This window comes from Venturia canescens, chromosome 11 (assembly GCF_019457755.1).
Source record: "Venturia canescens isolate UGA chromosome 11, ASM1945775v1, whole genome shotgun sequence".
Classification (NCBI taxonomy): domain Eukaryota; kingdom Metazoa; phylum Arthropoda; class Insecta; order Hymenoptera; family Ichneumonidae; genus Venturia; species Venturia canescens.
The window spans coordinates 2,962,851-2,987,513 of NC_057431.1; the positions used below are offsets into that span (position 1 = coordinate 2,962,851).

Consider the following 24,663-nt stretch of genomic DNA (forward strand, 5'->3'; position numbering starts at 1 on the left):
AATCGATGCGGCATTTGACAATCGAGTGCTTACTGGTGCTGTGATTAATAAAAATTACATCGATCCACAAAAATTTCTGCAAGACTCATACCAATTAGTGAAATTACATGTGATGGATAATATTTCTAAACATAGTAGTATAAAAGTAAATACCGAGTTTAATGGTGAGTTCACTGTGAACGGCAGGTATGCAAATAAAAGTATAATTACAAAGACAGTTGAGCTACTCGAAACATGTAATATAAGTGATTGGTATAAAAATCATGTTGTTGAGCCAACTCTTAAATCCCTCGACGAATTTCAAGAGAGTGAGAGTGGTTGGGCCTTAAGTTCAATTCTGAACTTGACTGTCAATATCAATAAGTATAATGCTATGCGCGCGGGTTGCCACATATCTCTGACAAAAGAAATTATATCGAGGAGAGCAGTGGTCAATGTGCGATCTAATGACAACGCGTGTTTCGGCTGGGCGGTGGTTGCGGCTCTTCACCCTGCAGCGAAATATAGTGAGCGCCCATCATCATATCCTCACTATTCTACGATCTTGAATCTTGCGGGTATAAACTTCCCCATGAGTCTAGATCAGATAAAAAAATTCGAGAATCTCAATGACATCTCAATAAATGTATACAGTGCACCAAATAATGTGGTTCAACCTATTCGCTTGAGCAAGCAGAAAAAGGCGAAACATATTAATTTACTGTATATAGAAGATGTGATGGATGTAAATATGGGACACTTCGCATGGATTAAAAATCTATCGATGTTGGTCAGCAAGCAGCTGAGTGCTCACAATGGCCGAAAATACATCTGTGATCGGTAAGTAATATCGCACTATCACACAATAAATATAATGAGATTTGTTGAAAGTTAAAAAAAAATTCTGATTTTTCCATAGATGCCTTCACTATTTTTCATCTCATGAGAAGCTCCAATCACATGAGGTGGACTGTGGTGAGATGAATGATTGCGCAATTCTCCTGCCGAATGCACGAAACAAATGGTTGGAGTTTAAGAACGTGAATCATAAGGAGCTTCTCCCATTTATTGTATATGCAGACCTCGAGTGCATTTTGAGAAAAACCACGGCTGAAGATATGGAGAATAATAAATTTCAACAGCATCAAGTCTTCAGCGTGGGATACTACGTCAACTGCTCGTATGACGAATCATTGTCGGGGTATCACACACATCGGGGTGAGGACTGCGTTCAATGGTTCGTACGAAAATTGGAACAATTGGCGAAACAGGTGGCAACCATCTTATACACTGTAATTCCGATGAAAGAATTGACTCCTCAAGAATGGCGAAAATTCCGAGAAAATAAGGAATGTCACATCTGTGAGAAATCATTCGTAGAGAGTGATGTTCGAGTACGCGATCATTGTCATTTGACAGGTAAATTCAGAGGTCCAGCGCATCAAGACTGTAATTTAAAATATCAACAGTCTTTTTTTATCCCAATAGTTTTTCACAATTTGTCGGGCTATGATGCTCATTTTATTATAAAAGAAGTAGCTACGGCGTTCGAGGGGAAAACCGATTTACTGCCCATAACGAAAGAAAAGTATATTTCTTTTTCGAAAACCGTTATAACTTCGAAGGACTATAGGAAAAATATCAAGTTGCGTTTCATTGATTCTTATAGATTTCTGAACACAAGTCTTGATAAATTAGCATCTTTCCTAACTCCCGATCAACTCACGGTTTTAAAATCTGAATTCCGAGATACCGATAATTTCAATCTGTTAACGCGAAAAGGTGTATTCCCATACGAGTACATCGATAGTTTTGACAGACTGGAGGAAACGGCACTTCCACCGCGAGAATCATTCTATAGTTCTTTAACCAATTCAACGGTATCGGAAAATGAGTATGCTCATGCTTTGACCGTTTGGGAGCGGTTTTCCACTCAAACGCTTGGAGAATACAGTGATTTATATTTGAAAACCGATGTTTTATTGTTGGCTGACATTTTTGAAAACTTTCGTAGTACTTGCTTAAAAAGTTACGGTCTTGATCCCGCATATTATTATACACTTCCTGGATATACCTGGGATGCAATGATGCGATACACAAAGATCAGATTCGAATTGCTCACAGATATTGACATGGTCTTATTTGTCGAAAGAGGCATTCGTGGGGGTTTAAGTCAATGCAGTGGTAGGTATGCACGCGCTAATAATAAATACATGCCATCGTATGATCCATCAGAACCATCGGCGTATTTAATGTATTATGATGTTAATAACTTATATGGCTGGGCAATGAGTCAATCTTTACCCTACGATCAGTTTGAGTTTGTTGAAAATATTGAGAATTTCGATGTAGAATCGATTCCATTGAATGGTACACATGGTTATCTGCTGGAGGTTGATTTAGAATATCCAGAAGACCTCCATGATATCCATAGTGATTTACCATTCTGTCCATCCCATGAAAAACCTCCGGGTAAACAACAAGAGAAGCTCATTGCGTCAGTCAGTGGGAAAGAACGCTACATCATACATTATCGCGCATTACAGCAATGTCTGAAGCATGGTGTAAAACTCACGAAAATACATCGGATTTTGAAATTTAGGCAATCATCATGGCTTCAGAAATATATCGACCTGAATACCCAGTTTCGAACAAATGCGAAGAATGAGTTCGAAAAAAATCTGTTTAAACTAATGAACAATGCTGTTTTTGGGAAAACGATGGAAGATGTTCGAAGTCATGTGCAGGTGAAGCTTTTGACGGAATGGGCAGGAAGATATGGTGCCGAAGCCATGATTGCAAAGCCCAACTTTCATAGCCGCAGTATTTTCGCTGAAAATTTAATTGCTGTGGAACTTCGGAACTTGCATGTAATGTTTAATAAACCGATATACGTTGGCATGTCAATTCTAGATATATCGAAAACATGTTTGTATGAGTTTCATCACGAATTCATGTCTCCGTTATATCAGAATAAATGTAAAATATTGTACACTGACACCGATAGTTTAATATATCACATTGAATGTGATGATGTATATAATGATATGAAGAACAATCTTAATAAGTATGATACAAGTGATTATCCCATCGATAATAAATATAATATACCACTAGTTAATAAAAAAGTACCCGGTCTCATGAAAGATGAGAATAACGGGGCTATTATGACCGAATTCGTCGGTCTTAGGTCAAAAATGTATGCAACACGAGTTTTAGGTAAGAATGATGTAAAAAAAGCCAAGGGTGTTAATAGTAATGTTGTAGCGCGAACTATAACTTTTGATGATTATACTAAATGTTTAAATGAGGAAATTGAGATGAAGCGCACTCAATCATCGATTAGATCTACTTTACACAATGTATATACTATTAAGGAAACAAAAATAGCGCTAAGTCCGCACGACGACAAGCGGTACATTATTCCTGGCACAGTAAATACTTTGCCATGGGGTCACCGTGACATACCGTAATGTCTTTGAAAGGGATGTAAATAAGTATGAGTGGGTGAGAGCAAGAGAGAGTTTGTACATTGGAAGTGAAATAAAGAAAAAAAAATCTCCGTCCAAGCTCAATGTGTCCTTTTTTTTCTTATACCTGCTATGTTTCGAGCTCCGCTATATGTATAAGGAGTGGTCATAAAAAAAAAAAACAGAGTTGAAATTTTTTCCATCTTCTTTATTTATAGGTCATCCTTGCTTATCCAACTATTGTGTGTATTGTCGAAACCTAGCCATTTTACAAGCAACTGACTGCCGCGCTTCTTCAACACTTTTTCAATGAGATATATGTCGGGGTATTTAACATGTAGTAGCTCTTGCTCGTAGAAACCACCTGCGATGGGCTCATCTTGATGATCTTTTATATTATAAGTAACTGGATTAGTTTTTCTCACTCGATATATTGTAAATATTTCTGTTGTCCAGTTTGGGGTATAACCTTTTTCGAAAACATTCTTAAATTTACTTATGCGCACTTTATCGCCGATTTTAAATTTTGCTGGTTTTTCCCGATTCACAGTTCTATTAAATACGTTACGCCATAGTTGTTTCTCATTCGCAGCACTAACATCTTTCGGTTTCATTTTTATCGTACGATGTAATGTATCATTATATTTTATAATTAATGTATCGAGAATATCGATCCATTTCCAGCTTCCGCGAAAACTGAATTGAATCCACATTTTATTCTTAAGTGTACGATTGAAGCGTTCACAAATTGAAGCTTTCAAATTACTAAATGTAGAATACAAGTGTATATTATACTTTTTCATCAAAGCCTTAAAGTCCGTATTATAAAATTCTTTCCCTCGATCCACATGGAGATTTTTCGGTATGCGTCCTTTGCTGAGAATCGACTCCATTGCAGCGGTCACATCTTTTCCACTTTTACTCTTCAACGGTGCGGCCCAGGCGAATTTGGAGAATATATCGATGACGGTGAGTAGGAATTTATGGTTGGAGTTGTGTTGTGCATATGCAGACATATCTACAAGATCAGCTTGCCAAGTCTCATCCAGGCCACGTATATCCACATGTCGACGTGGATAATTCCGCCGAGCTGGCTTATGCAGTTCTTCAACCACCGCAAGCTTCTTTTCACTCATTTTTTCTTCTCCTCCCCACGGTCCTCATCAATTGCAGAAGATAAGAGTCTGGAGGATTTTTCACTGACTTATCATTAGATGATCTCGTAAAAACTTCATATCATCATGAAGTTCTGAGATTTCTCTCTTTATATTATCAATTTCTTCACGGAGATGGGCGAGCTCGGTTCTCACACGCTTTTCTGCAGCCGCCACATTCGATTCACACTTTTGATTCGTTGTATGAGTCACACTATGAGTTATAGAATGAATGTGTTTGCTGAATGCACCGAGTGTTACAACATCTCGAGCATTTACTGGCTCGCCAACGTTGCTCAGTCGTTTTCGTTCCAAGTCGTAATGACCGTCCGATGTAATTTTGAATCCAGCACCTGGTTTACCCGGAGGACCTGCACCACGTCTACTCAACTTTCGTCCAAACACATCGACGCTCATGTTGGGAATGTTGATGAAAGCAAGCCATCACATGTTAATAAATGATTTCAGCTTCACGCAACTCCTCGATAATCGATATAATTTCATTCGAATGTGATGAATTTCCAGCAGCTTGCGATGCGAGCAATAAGCGAAGACGATCTACCAGCTCATTTGGATCATCCCAATGAACATAGTCGACAGAGGTATGCTTTCGTGCTACCTTATACTGAGGCAGAGTACCACCTTTCTTATCGTTGCTACCGAGCATTTGGGATATATAATTTTTAAATTTACTATTTTTATCCTGACGTACCGCACCCGTGCGTTTATAAAATTTTTTATGAGCATTCGTTGTGATGATAATTTTCTGATATTTCTCCAAGTCATTTGGTGTTAGATATTTGAGTTCGGGCTCTTTTTTAAACAACAGTTCCACCAAGCCAATACTTTTGGGATACTTTTCATCTCCAACCACTATATGATCGAGTTCGAAATGAATTGGTGAATCACCAATCATTAATCTGTTTTGAGCGAGATTTCGTACTCCATACACGCCATCTAATCTTGTTTTGTTATTACTACGCAGTAAGCCCAGATATTCACGTATCAAATTATCAACATCTCCAGATGATTCCAAGTTATCATCGTCCTCATCATCATCATCATTATTATCTTCATGAATATCATTATCGCTATTTTTAGTTAAGGGTACACCGACATTCTCATCAGTAATTGCATCATGCCAAATATCATCTTTGAAAGAAATATCTTGCTTCATGCTATTTTCTCCAAAATTTGGAGACTCATCCTCCTCCTTCTTAACATTCACACGTTCATTCTTAATTTTTGGTTTTTTCGTATATGAAACCAACTCCTCTAATGGTTCAACAATCGGTTTAAACACATCTTGCATTTTCTGCTGAGCACTATCACGTCCACTTTTCAACATTCGATGTTTTCGTCTGATTGCATCACTCGCCTTGGCAAGTTCACTCAATACAGCCGTCTCCTTTAAAAGTTCTTTGCGCTTCATGTTGACACGAGTAAGTCAGACTTTAGACTGTCTTGTAAAATCCAGGGGAACAATTATTTATCATCATCATCATCATCATCATCGACAGTGAGGAAAGAATCAAATCCCCTTCTATATCTTCCAGCATTCAACTCACTGTCCTTGTCAATCGTGATGAATCCATACTTGTCCGATTTCCAACACTTGACACACATTTTTTTGAAACTTGCATAAGTCATATCCGTATTGACATGATCATTATATACATGCTTGAGGTTCATATCATCTTGTTTGAATAGCACTATAAAATTTGCATTGTCTCTCACGAGATGTTTCGGAATACGTGTATACGTCTGACAGAGATAAAAACTATCCACAATCTCGTGTCTTCCCATGGAAAAAAATGCTCTCACGTTGTCCTGTTTCTCACACGCTATATCGTCAAAGATGAATATGGAGTTTGGGCGAGCTTCACTAGGTGCCACAACTTGTTCATGCTCGTTAAATTGAAAAAATTCCACTCCTTCCACAGGTTTAAGCATTTGCTCGAGCAATCGGTATTTAGGCTGCTTCAAAGATTTCGAGTATAGATATATATTCTCAAATCTCAAACCATTTGGATGTATTAGGAGCGTGAGTAAGGCATTCGTTTTTCCACAATTCGAGGGGCCACAAAATACGGCTCGAATGCTGTTAGGTAGTAAGTTTCCATGACGCTTCTTCACACTACCCGCTCCAACAATAAATTCATCGAAATTTATTATGGGGAGTTGACCGCTCGAAACTTGTTTCTTCGACTTCATCTCGCATGCGACTGATTGAAAAATCATATAAATGCAACTTTATAATGTTGGAATAGTCAGTCGAGTTGTAACCACTGCAGAGTGATGATTGTACATGATAAACCTGGTAAAGGTTTGGTAAACAGTATAATCAACAATCTCCCCGTGGAACTACATCTACCGGGCTATCAATATTGTGGACCTGGTACGAAATTGATCAAACGTCTTGCTCGTGGTGATCCTGGTATAAACGCGCTGGACGCTGCTTGTAAAGAACACGATATCGCATATTCGAAAAATCGTGAAAACTTGGAAGCCCGACATCTGGCGGATAAAATTTTGGCTGAACAAGCCTGGCAACGTGTAACCTCGAAAGACGCAAGTCTTGGTGAAAGAGCAAGTGCTTGGGCTGTGACGAACATTATGAAGGCGAAAAAGAAATTTGGTCTAGGCATGAAGCGAGCTGGGAAAAAAACAAAACCGCGAAAGACTGTTTGTTTGAAAAAGATCATCGCTGCTGCAAGAAAAGGAATGATACGTAGTGAGGATCCTCGTAAAGTAATAATGTCGGCATTGAAAGGTGCGCGTGCCAGTGTTAAAGGCGTTAAAGTACGCACACCTCGGGTTCTACCTGTACCTCGCAAAATCGGAGGTTTATTGCCCTTCCTCGTACCCATTTTTGCCGGCCTTAGCGCCGTTGGTGCACTGTCTGGTGGAAGTGCTGCAATAGTCAAAGCTGTAAATGCTGCTCAAGCGGCTAAAAAGGAATTGGAGGAAAGTAAACGTCACAATAGAACACTCGAGGCCATCGCTTTGGGTAAAGGTTTACATCTGAAACCATACAAACAGGGTTTGGGTCTTTACCTCGGGACAAAAAACGTATAATCACGCTACCACATCAACCACTCACCGACATCGATCTGCTAAAGTATGCGAGAGCCATGAACATTCGTAACTTTCGTGGGGTTTTCATGCGTGACACTTTGCCAGAAAATGGACCACTCAAACAAGAATCGGCAATCGTGAATTTGGATGAAAATGTGGGCCCTGGGACACACTGGGTTGCATATAAAAAGAATGGTCAACGAGTCACATACTTTGACAGCTTCGGTAATCTCCCACCTCCACCCGAACTCATGAGATACTTCAATGTTGGTAGCGTGAAATACAATTATAAAAAGTATCAGGAATACGATACAATAATATGCGGGCATTTATGCTTGAAATTTTTGTGTGGACAACTAAATCGACGAGACAATTATGCACTATATAAATGAGGACTATGGAGCTGCGTGTTTAGTTCTAAATCTGCGAGCATCATGGATGATAGTTTGACGATCACCATTACTGGATCATCCTCCATACTCGAGGCACAATTTTTTCCACCCATCGAACTATCGCCCGACAAAAATTATACTCTTGGACTCGTCGAGCTGCTCACATTCAATTCGATTCCAAATATCGACATTGGTTGCAATAAATTTCACGTTGGAAATCATGTGGTGACCATTCCAACGGGCAGCTATGAAATTGAAGATATTGAAAAATATTTGAAAACTGAGTTGGCATCTAAAAACATACAAATTCAGCTTAAGCCGAATAATTATACGCTACGCAGTGAAATTGAGTGCAATCAATCGATTGATTTTACATCCAAAAATTCGATTGGACCTTTGCTGGGTTTTACGTCGCGTCGATTGGAGCCCAATAAAAGACATGTATCCGATCTACCCGTATCCATTCTCAAAGTGAACGCCATTCGAGTCGAGTGTAACATAACCACTGGTGCATACATCAACGGGCGAAAAGTTCATACAATTCACGAATTTTTCCCATCTGTACCGGCCGGCTATAAAATCATCGAAGTACCGTCGAGCGTCATTTATCTACCAATCACAACGCGTCGAATTGACAATATACAGCTTCGTATTGTCGATCAAGACGGAGATTTGATCAATTTCCGCGGTGAAGTCATCACCATAAGACTTCATATAAAATCTCAATGGGCATAATTTACAATCATCGTATTGGCATTATTAATAAGCCAACATGGGATCGCGAAAGCAGTCGTCGATCAACGCTCAAAGAGCTAACACCTCAAAACCTTCTGCTATTGAAGAGTTTGGGTCTCAAAATTCGTGGAGTTCGCGTGTGAGAAATTATCTGCTTTGCTCGTTGTGCATCTGCTGCCTGCAATGGAGGAAGAAATCGTAAACATCCAGACACCCGTCATGTTTGACGAATCCATCATACATTATGAGGTTCATGCTCATCAACCATACGCATCGTCAACATACAACAATAGTGATGAAATACGTATTTCAATCCAGCATCAAGATTTATCAATTCTACCGAGTAAAAGTTCAATTCACATTTGCGGTAAACTGACAAAGGCGGATGGTACAGCGTTAGCTGCAACGAGCCTCGTCAACAATGCCATTTGTCATTTATTCGAGGAGGTGCGTTATGAACTTAACGCAGTTGAAATCGATCGTAATAAAAATGTGGGAATCACATCTCTCATCAAAGGATATACATCTCATTCGTCGGCGAGAAGTGCAATGCTTGAGAACACCGGTTGGCTCGATGTTGAGGAGACTAAACAAATTGTAGACGTAGCAGGCAACTTTGACGTATGCATACCACTGAGCATGCTGCTGGGATTTGCTGAAGATTATCGAAAAATGGTGGTGAATGCAAAGCACGAATTGATTTTGACTAGATCACGTTCCGATGATAATGCCATAGTTCAACCAGCCGCTGAAGATTATAAAATTACACTACGGAAAATTGAATGGCTCGTTCCATACGTCACCGTGGCGGATAAACGGAAAATTCAACTCTTGAAATTCATCGCCAAAGATACCCCAATTCCAATGAGTTTTCGTACGTGGGAATTGTATGAATATCCAATGTTACCGGCGACATCGAAACACGTGTGGTCAGTCAAGACATCAACGCAGCTGGAAAAACCTCGATATGTGATCCTGGCATTCCAAACAGGACGAAAGAATAATAAGAGGCAAAATGCGAGTAATTTTGATCATTGCAACGTTACTGATGTAAAATTATACTTGAATTCACAATGCTATCCTTATGGTAATATGAATTTGAATATAGAACAAAATCAGTATGCAGTACTCTACGATATGTATACAAACTTTCAACCGATGTACTACAATAAGGAGGCCGAACCATGGCTTACAAAAGCTGATTTTCTCAAATTTGCACCTCTCATTGTGATTGACTGCTCGAAGCAGAACGATTCTCTCAAGTCTGGACCTGTTGATGTGCGCCTCGAATTTGAAACAAGCACAAATATTCCAGCACAAACATGCGCATACTGCCTCATTCTACACGATCGCATCGTTGAATACAATCCTGTGAGTGGTGGGGTGAGAAAATTGGTATAAAACCGTACCATCAACTTCTTCAGCCAACAGTCATCATGGATTTTGTCATCGATCTACAAGGCTTCAAAGGACCCATCAATGAGTTTATACTCAAAGAAATTTCAATCATTCGTGCGGACGTGAAGAATGCTGAACCTCTCACACTTTTCTTCGCACCACCGTATGCATGGGATTCTCTACCGGCAAAGTATAAAACGACAAACAAATGGCTGGAACGTAATTTTCATGGATTATCATGGGATTTTGGTGTAATACCATACGATGCGGCAAGAGGAATAATTCAAACTATCTTACGCGGCGCTCATACCATCTTCGTAAAAGGCTGCGAAAAATCTTCATGGCTGACGAACTTTTTGGATCTGTCAACGGAGATTGTCGATTTGGAGACTTTGGACTGCCCATCGTTGAAAAAACTGCCGAAAAGTCCATCGAAATGCGACCACCACCACACCAACGAATCGAAATTTAATTGTGCAACGATGAATGTAAAATCTTTGAAAAGCTGGTTATATGTATATCATGCATTGTGCAAACGAGGGATTTTTGAATAAACAAAACATTTTTTCCATATATGAGTGTGTGTGTTTTTTTTTTATTTTATATAATACTCTTCCTCCTCCTCCTCCTCCTCTTTCAACATTACTCACACTTCATCGAAGATTTACATATACTATTTACATTTTTTCTATTTGTTGAGAAACATTAAACTTCTCTTTGACAAAATTTGATGGCCTTCAAATCGCCACCAAGATATTTCATATAAAGTTCCCCGTTATGAGCTGTTTCCAGGAGTTTCTTGAATGTAGCAGGATGCTGATCGAATGCCGTTACGACTCGTGGCGGCAGGAATATGTTGAATTCATTCTTGATTTCGGCAACGTATCTTTTGCCCCACTTGGTGTTTGCGATCCTGACATCCGAGACGAGATATTCCCCATCGACTTCGAGCTCGTTCAACTTCTTAGTAGGAAGATATTCGGACTTTGCGATGATGTCGTTTATTGCAGCGAACTCCATTTTACGATGAATATAGTTTTTGAGATTTTTCCACAAAGAGCAAGTCTTGACTCAACTTTATGAAAATGTGAAGTGATGCTTTTTTCTTCTGGACTCTGCTATTTGTAGTTTTTCCATCTATCCCTACCCCAAAACTGAATCATCCCCTTCCACACGTTTTCAAACAGGTTCAAACGTGATCTATATTGTGATCGATACAGTCTCCTCCGGTGGTTCTTTTTTCTGTACAGGCTCAGACGGGTCATCTCTTTGATTTCGCCGACGTTTTGAACACCTGCATTCTAAACTTGTTCAAACACGTTCGGGCCTTCGCAACATTTCCAACAATGTCGTCGTTGAGGAGCAGGACCGTCAATATGATCATCCATCGACGATACGTTCCAATGTTCAACGCAACGACGTAACAATGCAATCTCTCTATCACATTTGTAATATTCTGGTAAACGATCCCACAGGATATCTGTATATTCACTAAAACATTGTTTAAAGACGGTAGGAGATATAATTTGGAGCTCCTCCGATGTCATTTCACAGGGATTTTTTATGCGTAGAGTCGTATAGATATTCACAAGTCGTTCCATTATGTGACACTTTTCACAATCTCGACGTTTAGGTCTACAAGAATCAATATGCGTATGTAGCCAGGGTTGATTAAAATGATCGTAGCACAATTGATATGATTGCACTTCACTATCACACTGCAAATACTTGGGTAAACGATTCCATAAAGCAGGAATGAATGCACTATAATACTTCAAAAGCAAAGCCTTCGGTAATGATTCAAGTTCATTTGCTGTTAATGCCAATGGATGTTTCGCCGGGTGGATAGCATACATACTTGCACACCTCTCCATCTCGACCTCGACTTCAGAAATGATCCCATTTTTTTATTCCAATGTCTTTTAAATATTTCCCTCCCCACTTTCATCACTAGAATTTCCGTTCTACTACCCCAAATCATTTCATGATATATTTTTTTAATACTCCGTCCCCCTAAAAACTCATTAAGTGATCAAGATAAATCTGGTTTGAGAAAAGTTGCGTGGGTGGGCATTTCCGTAGAAAGTTTTCGAAACACTTTTTTTTTCAGTGCCAGTAAATCTTAGTTAGTTACACCATGGCGGATATCAAGAGACGCGGTAGCGGCTCGACGCCAAGTATTAAAAGGAAAACTGCAGCGCAAAAGAAAAGCCAGCGCGAGCCCTGCCGCTACTCTTATATACGCGAATATGCCGGTTTTATGACGTCACAGAATTTTCAAACGATTTTCACAGACAAACCATTTGATGAAAGGATCTGAAAATTGGTGTCGATTTTTTTTCGATTTTTCCCTTTCCATTGGTCCTTGTTGCAAGTAAATCCGTCCAGTCAATCCCGAGATATGTAATTTTTGTGAATTAAAATTCATCGTTTCGGGATTTCTTATTTCTTAGAGACAGAGGGGCGTAAGTTGAGAATGTTTACATTTGGACTTACGTCCTTTGCGAGACTGGTATACATTTTCGGCTCTCTTGTCACACACTACGCTGAACGCTGTATCCCCTCTCTTGCGCGTCGCCGAGCGAGAGAGAGAGCAAAGCTCGTCGCTATTGGTGCGCGACAGAGACAGCAATACCTCTGATGTGCGCACAACGGGCGATATCAGCGCCCGGTTTACGCATGTAGCATAGTAGTAGCATTCTAGCATCCTTACGTATACGTACGAATATACACACATCAGCGCGAGCGCCTTGAGCGTCGGCTTGGTTGTGTTCGTAGTTTAGAGGGATTAATTAAAATTAATTAAAAGAAATAATATCATTCATCGTTTTTCATCGTTTTGCGTTTCGAGAACGATGACTGTGAGCCGTAATTTACGAGTGTCGATTCTGATTGTCAACAACTGTTCGCAAATTCCAACACCTGTCATCGTCAGATTTTTGAGATTTTGTGCTAATTGTGCGTCGTGATTAAAAAAAAATGACATTCGTTCCGTGTTTAATACAGAACGATGGCTGTGAAACCGTAATTTGTGAGTTTTCGAAAGTTCCAACACCTACCATCTTCACATTTTCGAGGTTATGGTGCGTCGTGGTTAGTATAGATAAGAAAATAAGAAACAAACCCAAAGAATGTGAACACCACCGACTACTATACAGCTTGTCGAATTTTGTTTTCTTTAAAAAGAGCATATGTAGGAGCAGCAGAAAAATAAACAATTGAAATTGCCGGAGAGGTTATGTATGTATTTTTTTTATTTTACGAAACTGCGAGTTACTTTAGTATTTAATTGCTGTGGTTGATTTATTTAGAAATTTCTGTTTTTATTCGAGATTATATAATTGGATATTGTGAAGAGTTATTCAGACAAATTTTATATTAGTTTGAAACAAAAATCTCAAGTCATTTTATGACGATTTAGAAAAATTCTCTGTTTTTATTCAAGATATAATTGAATATTGTGATATATCATTAAATTATTTATTCGTTAATAAAGAACTTAAAATTGGATACTGTGAAAAGTTATTGCGACAGAACTAATATCTCACCACGCTGAACAATTTATGGCATCTTTTGCACAGGAAAACAGACTGAGCAGTTTTTCGAGTGATTGTTTTTGGAGAACAGAGGAAATGATGGGAATCGGCGGTTTTTCTTCCGAAGCATAGACAATGCTGTTTTTAAAAATGTGGTCTTACCATGCTGAACAATTTATGGCGTCTTTCGAACAGGAAAATAGACCGAGCAGTCTTTCTCGTGTTTTTTTGTTGGAGAACAGAGCAAATGATGCGAAGCAGACGTTTTTTTTCCGAAGGATGGACAGTTTTGTTGGGAAATTTGGATTCTATTTCGAGAGGATGTTCCCAACTCGGATGTAGCATATGAGCATTATATTTATCATGAATCACTGCTTCGAGCATTATTTTTCTCATGGTTCGATCGTAACGGGCACATTCAATTCTGATCTCCGTCAAGCTACTCTCAAGCTCAGAAACGATTTAAGCCACAGGTTCGAGAAATGTGCTTTCTATAAAATTGAAATGAATTCACTTCTTTATCAAAGTTTTACATGACTATTTCTTAGTAAATTTCCTACATTAGTTTGAATAATAGCTGAAATTTGCTAACAGTTTTACATGTCCTCCAATGAAATAAAAATCTCAAGTCATTTTAAGACGAAAAATTTTTCTGTTTTTATTCAAGATTATATAATTGGATATTGTGATTATTATTTCAGACAAATTCTACATTAGTTTCATCCAATGAAACAAAAATCTCAAGTCATTTTAAGACGATTTATAATAATTCTCTGTTTTTATTCAAGATTTATAATTGAATATTGTGAAAAGTTTTACCGCATCTTTTTCGAACAGGAAAACAGACCGAGCAGTCTTTCGAGTGATTTTTTTTGGAGAACAGAGCAAATTATGCGTATCAGAGGTTTTTTTTCCGAAGTTTTTCAACAGGATGTTCCCAATTCAGATGTAGTATGATCATTATACTGCTTCGAGCATAATTTTTCTCATGGTGTGCATTCAATTCCGATCGGATCGCCGTCAACTTACTCTTAAGTTCCGAAACGGTTCAAGCCACAGGTTTGAAGTATATACTCTGGCAAATTCTACATTTTTTCGGATAATATCTGAAGTTTATTAACATTTACATCAAGACCAATGAATTACTTCGGATAATATTTGAAATTTGCTAATAGATTTTTTGTTGTTTACATAAGACCAATAAAAAAAATATCTTAAATTATTTTCAAATGATTCACAAACATTATTTTTTCCGCGTATATCATTAATTATTCGTTTATAAAGAACTTATAATTGGACAATGCGAAAATATCATTAATTATTCGTTTATAAAGAACTTATAATTGGACAATGCAAAAAGTTATTTTGACAAAACTAATATCTCACCGCGTTAAACAATTTATGGCATCTTTTTCACAGGAAAACAGACCGAGCAGTCTTTCGAGTGATTATTTTTAGAGAACAGAGCAAATGATGCGAATCAGAGGTTTTTTATCCAACGAATCGACAGTGCTGTTTTGAAAAAATACTGCGAAAAGTTATTTCGACAAAACTAATATCTCACCACGCTGAACAATTTATGGCATCTTTTACACAGGAAAACAGACAGAGCAGTCTTTCGAGCGATTATTTTTGGAGAACAGAGCAAATGATGCGAATCAGATGTTTTTGTCCGACGTGTGATCTCATCACGCTGAACAATTTTTTTTGCACAGGAAAACAGACCGAGCAGTCTTTCGAATGATTTTTTTTTGAAGAACAGAGCAGATGATGTGAATCAGCGGTTTTTTGTCCAAAGAATGGACGGTGCTGTTTTAAAAAATGTGGTCTTACCACACTGAACAATTTATGACCTCTTTCGCACATGAAAACAGATCAAGCCGTTTTTCAAGTTTTTTTTTGGAGAACAGAGCAAATGATGCGAATCAAAGGTTTTTTATCTGAAGGATGGACAGTTCTGTTTTCAAAAATGTGGATGCTGTTTCGAGGGAAGGCTTCAATTCTGATGTTTCTCATGGTTCGATTTTAACGACACTGAAGTTTGCAACGTTCGAGTCTAACGAAACGAAAGGAAAAAACTTTTGTAATTCACCAATTTTTGATTTCATGAAGCATCGGTGCGGATTGAAAAACTACAAATTGCAAATTCGACAGGGAACAAAATTGGAGAATTACTGGAATTATGGGAAGGTTTTTTACATCATTTCGTTGGACTCCAACGTTGCGAACTTCAGCGTCATCGATTTTAATGTACATTCAATTCTGATCTTATCATCGTCAACTTACTCTCAAGATCAGAAACGATTTAAGTTACATTCACATGATTAGAAACATTCTCCAATAAGTTTTTCACTCTTTACATGCGTCCAATGGAATATAAAGAACTCATAATTCAATATAATTAAACGTTATTGCGTCAAAACAATCATCTTACTTTGTTGAACAATTTATAGCATTTTTTACACAGGAAAAAATAATTAAAACAGTTTCCATGGTCTCCGGATGAATCGGGCTTTGTTATGAATTCCATAATACTAGTCAACGGAGTGACTAGCCGAAGTGTGTTAATAATCATTGTTTATTATTTAATTTTTGATCAGGGATGGGAGCGGAACAAATAAATGAAATTTAGAATCGAATGAGTTTTCACATATTGTCTTATTGCTTTTTTTTACGTTACATATTCTGCATGACATGTTAATTGTCACGGTTTTGCATATTTTAACTAAATATTTTAGTATATTTTAGTATCACATGTTTATCACTTTTTTTAAATAAGGAACATTAAATGAGGAAAATTACGATGTTCCGTGGTTATTTCCTCTGGAATAACCACCTCGCCAATATCTTCGTGGAGGATCACGATATTTGTCGTTGCTCATCGCCAACAACATTTTGGCTAAAAAACCAATCCGTCGCCGCTCTTGCACCCGTCGTCCGGCTCGGTTTCCACGATGTCTTCCTGTTTCAATTTGAAAAAATACAAAAATGTATACTTTGTTTTTTTTTTATTTTTTTCTGTTACTTACTTTCGAACGTGTTCTTCTGCTCTCCGTCTTCGGATTTCGACGTCGATGGCCCCGAATCATCGGAATTCTGCGCGAGAGTGAGTTTTTTTAGACGATTGGCTGTATCAACCAGCACCTCAGTACTTATTCTTTCATGATCCATTGGTATGTCAGTTTCATTTGCGTCTGGAAAAAAATTCCAAACAAAAAAGATCATAATTATTTTTCGTTTTGAAAAAAATAAAAGAAACTGAAACAGTATAACACTGTCGAAAAATGCATCAAGAGACGCGGTTGCGTCTCGATATATATATATATATTATTTATATATTATTCATATTCAAGAGACGCGGTAGCGGCTCGACATCAAGTATTAAAAGAAAAAAATATTGTACTTACTGTTGATTTTCGCTGATGAAGGATTCGTTTCGTTACCCGCTTCGTTGGTTTTGTCGATATCCCCATTTTTCGGAGTTTCGTCGATTTGTTCATCCATTTTTTCTAAACATAAATTTCAGTCAGGTCATTTTAAAACATTCATTTTTTTAATAATTTTTTCACGTCGAGACTATTTGGAGTATAAACACAAGTATGCTCCAAAAAAAATTGTATTTTCTGTCGAGAATATGTTTTTTGGTGAATGTACTTACCAGTAATATGTACTTCCACAACGCACGTTCGAATTAGACTGAGCAGCTCACGCGGCGAAATCTAGGCTTCAGTTTTTCTTTGTTGAATAATTGATTTCGATTGGTCGTTGTCACACGTGCACGCGACCGCATTGGTGTTTGACCACATGAAAGAAAGTGTGACAGAGAAAGAAATAGGAAAACAATGATTCTTATTGGTCACGACACCGCACGGTAGCACAACCACGTAAGGTTCAAGTGTACAAGAGAGAGAAAGTATATAATGTAAGAACGCCAATCGGATAAACTAAAATTTGAAAAGCAAGGAGAAGGGTCTATGTGTACGAGCGAAAGAGAACAATAATAATACGATAAATTGCGAATTTTAGAGGTCGTTTCGTTGGTTACAGGCACAAAGAAAGAAAGAGAGAGAGTGAGCTACATCTTTGTTTCCTTTCCACTCTTATTTTTGAATTCGTGGTTTCCGAAGTGTTTTTCATTTACGTACTTTATCAGAGGTGAAAAAGGGTTTACAATCGTTTTATATTATGTGTTCAACTCAACATTATGTGTTTAATGTGAAATTTTATTTCAAATTTTACTGTGCAGATTTAATAAGAGTGAGATAGTTATAAATCAGGAGACACGGTAGCGGTTTTGTGTTTTCCTAGTGGCTGATTAGATATCATTTATCGTACTCCTCATATATTTGGTAAGTAACCAAGAACAAATAAAAAAGAATGTATACATTTATTTCCTTTTCAAAAAAGGATACAAATTACGAACTATTGAATTTGATAATTTCATTTTCCGTCAGTTCATTCATTTTGGGTAATCAAGAAGATTTTGAAATTACGTTTGCACGAGCTCTCCCACATTCGTATATCTATATCTATATATCATCTCATCATATACGTTTATATGGAATTCTCATTGATTTTCCGAATCGATTTACAGAGTACATTTACACGCGGCATTTTTATACCGGTCTATTAAGGAGTTTCGGTACAGGCGATACAATGTTGCCATGCTGAACCATGCTAAAAACATAAAAAATTTCAAAAAGTTCAGAATTTTATAAAATTTGGTGAACATATTCTTTAGTGCCAAATTTGACAATACAAATTTTTTAAGATTTTTCTTCTACACAGTTATCGAGTAGTTGATCACTAAAGTTCACGTGTATAAGCATAGCGTTTCCATATATATATAGGTATACATTCCGGGCATTATAAAGAAATCTGCTTTATAATGCGTAATTACACGATAACTAAGTAGAAGAAAATTTTGAAAAAATTTGTGTTTTCGCACTTGATGTTGAAGAACATTATCACCAAATTTAATCAATTTCTTAATATTTAGACTTCTGTAGCGAAACTCCTTATTAACGCCCGATGTTGTAAAAGCCGGTGCCGGTACTGTAAAAATTTCGCAGCATGTTCATTTGTATTTCTTGACATGTTGTCGATCGCGTGGTCAATATATTTATATTTTATACGTGTCAGGCAATGGGGACAAAAATTATAATCGACAAACCAGGAGTAAGTCTGTCATCCTATTAGAATGAAATATATTATTTTTTCTGTTTTTGTCTAATCTTTACATATTTACATATTCTCTTTATTTAAGGTTATGGTCATCCTTAATTGAATTAGGAAGAAACATTTTAATTATTTTACATGAGTCCAATAAAGCGAAAATCTTACATCATTTTTAAACGATTCACAAACATTCTTTGTTTCATTTACATGAACAACATATAATTGGATATCGTTAAAGGTTATTTCGACTAAACAAATATCTTAGTATGCTGAACAATTTATGGCATGTTTTGTACAGGAAAACAGAATGCGCAGTCTTTCGAGTGATTTTTTTTTGGAGGACCGAGCAGGTAATGCGAATGAGAGGTTTTTTGTCCGAAGAATGGATAGTACTATTTTGAAAAATGTGGATGCTATTTCGAGGGGACGCTTCAATTCTTATATAGCATGCGATGATCAATGTACTCATCATGGATCACTGCTTCGGGCATTATTTTTCTCATGGTTCAATCGTAATGTGCATTCAATTGTGATCTTATTTCCGTCGACCGATCCTCAAGTTCAGAAACGATTCAAGCCACAGGTTTGAAAACATGCTCCTCTGCCAAACTGTATATGATTTTACATGGCTCTTTCTCTGTATTTTAATAATGATTGGAAATTTTCTTCTACATGAGTCCAACGAATGAAAATCTCACATCATTTTCAACCGATTTAGAACTGTTGTTTGTTTTGTGTATGTTAATGAAGAATTTATAATTGGATATCGTGGAAGGTTATGACAAATCTCACTAGACTAAACGATTTATGGTATGTTATGTTTTGTACAGGAAAACAGAATGCGCTGTCTGTCAAATGATTTCTTTTTGGATTTAGATGCTATTTCAAAAGGATGCTTCAATTCTGATGCAGTATATGATGATCATTGTACTTATCTTGGATCATTGCTCCAGGAATTATTTTTCTCATGGTTTGATCGTAATGTGCATTCAATTGTGAGCTTATCTCCATCAACCGACTCTCAAGTTCAGAAACGATTCAAACTACAGGTTCGAAAAATGTGCTCCTTTGCCAAACTTTGCATGAATTGAATCTCAGATCTAATGCATTTCCCATTAAGTTTTTTACAATTTCACATGCCTTTCTCTTCGTATATTAATAAATATTCTAAATGATTCTTAAAAATGATTGAAAATTTGCTAATAGATTTTTTTGCTATTCTACATGAGTCCAATGAATGAAAATTTCATATCATTTTTAAATGATTCAAAACTATTTTTTGTTTTTAATGAAGAACTTATAATTGGATATCGTGGAAGATTATTACAAAAGAACAAATATCTCACTAGGCTGAACAATTTATGGCATGTTTTGTACAGAAAAATAGAATGTGCAGTCTGTCGAGTGATTTTTTTTTGGAGAATTTGGTTTCGAAAGGATGCTTCAATTCTGATGTAGCATACGATGATCATTATACTCATTATGGATCACTGCTTCAGGCATTATTTTTTTTATGGTTCGGTCGTAATTCAATTGTGATCTCATATCCGTCAACCGACTCTTAAGTTCAGAAACGATTTAAGCCACAGGTTCGAAAAACGTGCTACTCTACCAAACTTTGCATGAATCTAATTCCAAATGTAATGCACTTCCCATTAAGTTTTTTACAATTCTTTTTTTAGCATATTGAAATTCTATACTATTTTGGATAATAAGTGAAATTTGCTAAGAGATTCTTTTGCTGTTTTGCATGAGTCGAATGAAACAAGAATGTGAAAAAATAATTTTGAAATGATTTTAAATAACTTATAATTGGATATCGTGAAAATTGATCCTGCATGGCGAAACAAATATCTCACCACGCTACAAAATTTATAGTATTTTTTTTTGTACAGGAAAACATAAAATGGGCAGTCTTCCGAGTGATTTTTTTTTGGAGAGCAGAACAAATAATGCGAATTAGAAGTTCTTCGTTCGAACAAATAACAGTGCTATCTTGAGAATTTGATGCTATTTCAAGAGGATGCTCGAAATCTGATGTAGCATATGATGATTATACTCGTCATGGATCACTGTTACGGGCATCATTTTTCTCATCGTTCGTTCGTAATGTTCATTCAATTCTGATCTTATCGCCGTAAACCTACTCCCAAGCTCAGAAACGATTCAAGTCATAGGTCCGAAGAATGTACTTTGGCAAACTGCACATGAATTTAACTCCAGATCCGAGGTATTCTCCATGAAGTTTCATACAATTCTACATTCCTTATTTTTTGCTTTCCAATGAAAAATATATCTTGAATTATTTTCAAACGATTTACGAAAATTCGTTGTTTTTATTATAAAGTACGTATCATTGGATATTATAAAGAGTTATTCCAATAAAACAAAAATATTTCGCCACACCGAACAATTTACAGTTTTGATTGTACAGGAAAAAATAGAATGGGCGGTCTCTTGAGTGATTTCTTTTTGGAGAACGGAGCAAATAATCCGAATCAGAGGTTTTTTATCCGAAGAATGTCTATTCTCCGAACAGTGCCGTTTTTTCTTCATACTATTTTGAGATAATGCTCCAAATCTGATGTAGCATATGTTATATGATCACTATACTCATAATGGATCACTGCTTTGGGCATTATTTTACGACGTTGAAGTTTGCAACATTGGAGTCCAACGAATGAACGACTAAATATTTGTAATTCACCAATTATTTATTTTACGAATCTTTGGTATAGGTTGAAAAACTACGAATGGCAAATTCGGCAGGGAACAATATTGGAGATTAACTTGAATTATTTGAGTTTTATTATATCATTTCGTTGGACTCCAACGTTGCAAACTTCAGCGTCATATTATTTTTTTCATGGTTCAATCGTGATGTGCATTCAATTTTGATCTTTTTAAATTCTACATTAATTCAAAAAACTTGCTATATATCATCAACTTTTATTCCGATAAAATGAATATCTCATGACACTGAACTATTTATAGCTTTGATTGCACGGGAAAAATAAATACAAATGGGCGATCTCTTGGGTGATTGCTTTTTGGAGAACAGGGGAAATAATGCGAAGCAGAGGTTTTTGGTTCAAAAAATGGATAGAGCTGTTTTGAAAAATTTGGATGTTATTTCGAGAGAATGCACCAAATCGGATGTAGCATACATATAATCATAATAATCACTATACTCATTATAGATCACTGCTTCGGGCATTAGTTTTCTTATCGTTCGATTATAATGTGCATTCAATTCTGATCTTTTAAAATTCTACATGAATTCGAATAATAACTGAAACTTGCTAACAGATTTTTTTGCTATCTTCCGATAAAAAAGATATCTCATGACACTGAACTATTTATAGCTTCGATTGCACAGGAAAAAATAGAATGGGCGGTCTCTTGGGTGATTACTTTTTGGAGAACAGAGCAAATGCGAATCAGAGGTTTTTTTTTTCCAAACAAGGGATAGTACTATTTGGGTTTTTTTTTCGAGATAATGCTCCAAATCTGATGTCGCATATGATCACTGTATTCATCATGGATCACTGTTTTGAGCATTATTTTTCTTTTAGTTTGATCGTAATGTGTATCAATTCTGATCTTTTGAAATTTTACATTAACTAGAATAATAACTGAAATTTCCTAACACATTTTTTTTGTTCTCCAATGAAACAAAAATCTGAAGTCATTTTAAACCGATTTACAATAATTCGTTCTTTTGTGTATGTCATTAAAGTACTTAGAATTGGATATCATGAAAAGTTATTCCTATAAAATAAAGCCACTACTGCGTCTTTTGATATCCTACCACACTGAATAATTTATAGCTTTGATTTGATTGCACAGGAAAAAAAAACTAGAATGGGTGGTCTCTCGAGTGATTTCATTTTGGAAAACAGAGAAAATAATGCGAGTCAGAGGTTTTTTGTCCAAAGTTTTTCGAGAGAATGCTCCAAATCTGATGCAGCATATTAATGATGGATCATTACTTCGGAAATTATTTCTTTCATGATTCGATTGTAATGTGCATTCAATTATGATTTTTTGAAATTAAACAGTAACTCGAAAATAACTGGAACTTGTTACCAAATTTTTTTGATTGAGCTGATTTTTACTGAACTATTTATAGCTTTGATTGCATTGGAAAAAAATAGAATGGGCGGTCTCTTGAGTGATTTTTTTTTTAGAGAACAGAGTAAATAATGCGAATCAGACGTTTTTTGTTCTAAGAATGTGTATTCTCCGGATAGTGCTGTTTTGAAAATTTGGATGCTATTTTGAGAGAATGCTCTAAATCTGATGTAGCATATGATCACCATACTCATCATGGATCACTGTTTCGGGCATTATTTTTCTCATGTTGATCGTAACGTGCACATTCAATTCTGATGTTTTGAAAATTCTAAATTAATTCGATTCGAATAATACCTGAATTTTTCTAACATTTCTTTTGTTTTCCAATGGTTATTAAAGTACTTCGAATTGGATATCATGAAAAGTTCTAATAAACCAAATATCTCACCACACTCAACAATTTGTAGCTTTGATTGCACAGGAAAATAATAGAATGGGCGGTCTCTTCAGTGATTTCTATTTGGAGAACAAAGCAAATAATCCCAATTACAGGTTTTTTTTCCGAAGAATGAACTGTGCTGTTTTGAAAAATTTGGATGCTATTTCGAGAGAATGCTCTAAATTTTCTAATGTAGCATATGAACTAATGTAGCATATAAATGAAGCAACAATAGAATTTTAACAAGAGAACGGGGGTGTTGTTCAAATTTTGAAATATGTCAAACGAGGACGGATAGTAGAGGAAAGCAACCAAATAACCGACTTTATCAAAATCCATTCGAATTTAGAGACAAATCGGGCTCTGTTGTTAATCATCGCATTTATTAATCTTTTTATAACATGAAGCATCGCTATCCTGAACAAGGCCGTTTAGGACTTTTTACCGCGAATGATTTTAGAAAATGTCAGTTGTATGTTATTGATCATTTATTCATTTTTGATGAGGGATGAGAATAGAGAAATAAAATGAAATTCAGATATAATTGAGTTTGTACATATTTATTTTTTTCACATATACTCCAACTCGATATTCAGTTCCACATGTTTATACCTTATTGTTTTCTGTTTTTTCGTTTTACAAATGTAATAACTCAACCGGAATAAGAGCGTCGTGTAAATGTAGTCAGTGTCGATATCACGCTATTGATACACTGTATACCAAATTTTAGAATTTGGTAACAGAGTATCAAAGAATTGGTCGAATAGATTTAGATTCAGGTTTACCGCTTACCGATGAATAATTTTTTCCTGAAATTCAGTTTATTATTGATTGTTCTTATTGCATTACTTTACCGTTACCCCCTCCCCGCAAGTTCTTTGAGTAATATGTACAATTAAAAAAAGAAGTGTATCGAATTATAACAGCACATTGTGTATGGTTGTAATCATATCGGTTTTCATGGTTTTTCGAAATTCAAATTCTTCCGACCATCTTTTTCATTGTCTGATATGCGTATGTACAGTGCGGTTTCCACCTCCCTATGAGTTCGTTGCCCATATCTTTCCATACTTGTGCAGAGCTAGACCGATGTATTTGTTGAAAAGTTTACTAGAAAGGCATGACGTTCGTTCCCTCAAAAACAATATCATGTTTTTTAACGTTCATATTATCTTTTCTTATATATATTTTTTTTTTAATAGAAAGCTTTGAGGCGTTCTGACGTGA

General features: G+C 36.4%; 2 protein-coding genes across 3 annotated transcripts; one reads left to right on the forward strand and one right to left on the reverse strand.

Annotated features, from left to right (window-relative positions):
* Window positions 1–16,381: 16,381 nt before the first annotated feature.
* LOC122417894 (uncharacterized) lies at window positions 16,382–17,490 on the reverse strand. Its single transcript, XM_043431779.1, has 4 exons — window positions 17,401–17,490; window positions 17,150–17,251; window positions 16,772–16,936; window positions 16,382–16,704 (listed from the first exon to the last, which is right to left on the reverse strand). Exons 2-4 carry the CDS (start codon window positions 17,244–17,246, stop codon window positions 16,541–16,543), a joined length of 426 nt encoding a protein of 141 aa, XP_043287714.1. The 5' UTR covers window positions 17,247–17,251; window positions 17,401–17,490; the 3' UTR covers window positions 16,382–16,540.
* Window positions 17,491–17,932: 442 nt separating this feature from the next.
* Window positions 17,933–21,317, forward strand: LOC122417893 (uncharacterized). Of its 2 annotated transcripts, XR_006262395.1 has the most exons (5): window positions 17,933–18,091; window positions 19,219–19,503; window positions 19,751–19,969; window positions 20,300–20,509; window positions 20,816–21,317. XR_006262395.1 is itself a non-coding variant. In XM_043431777.1 (4 exons), exons 1-4 carry the CDS (start codon window positions 18,888–18,890, stop codon window positions 20,918–20,920), a joined length of 642 nt encoding a protein of 213 aa, XP_043287712.1. In that variant the 5' UTR covers window positions 18,782–18,887; the 3' UTR covers window positions 20,921–21,317. The 2 variants fall into 2 exon arrangements, 1 of the variants encoding a protein (XP_043287712.1); XM_043431777.1 differs by lacking the exons at window positions 17,933–18,091; window positions 20,300–20,509 and adding an exon at window positions 18,782–18,920.
* The last annotated feature ends 3,346 nt before the right edge of the window (window positions 21,318–24,663 follow it).

Coding starts and splice junctions, on each gene's coding strand:
- LOC122417894 (XM_043431779.1), bottom strand. CDS start 17,246: ATGGATGAACAAATCGACGAAACTCCGAAAAATGGGGATATCGACAAA. Junction 16,937..17,149: donor TTCATCAGCGAAAATCAACA/GTAAGTACAATA, acceptor ATTTTTTTCCAG/ACGCAAATGAAACTGACATA. Junction 16,705..16,771: donor GCAGAAGAACACGTTCGAAA/GTAAGTAACAGA, acceptor AAATTGAAACAG/GAAGACATCGTGGAAACCGA.
- LOC122417893 (XM_043431777.1), top strand. CDS start 18,888: ATGGGGACAAAAATTATAATCGACAAACCAGGA. Junction 18,921..19,218: donor TTATAATCGACAAACCAGGA/GTAAGTCTGTCA, acceptor TGTTTTGTACAG/GAAAACAGAATGCGCAGTCT. Junction 19,504..19,750: donor AGAAACGATTCAAGCCACAG/GTTTGAAAACAT, acceptor TGTTTTGTACAG/GAAAACAGAATGCGCTGTCT.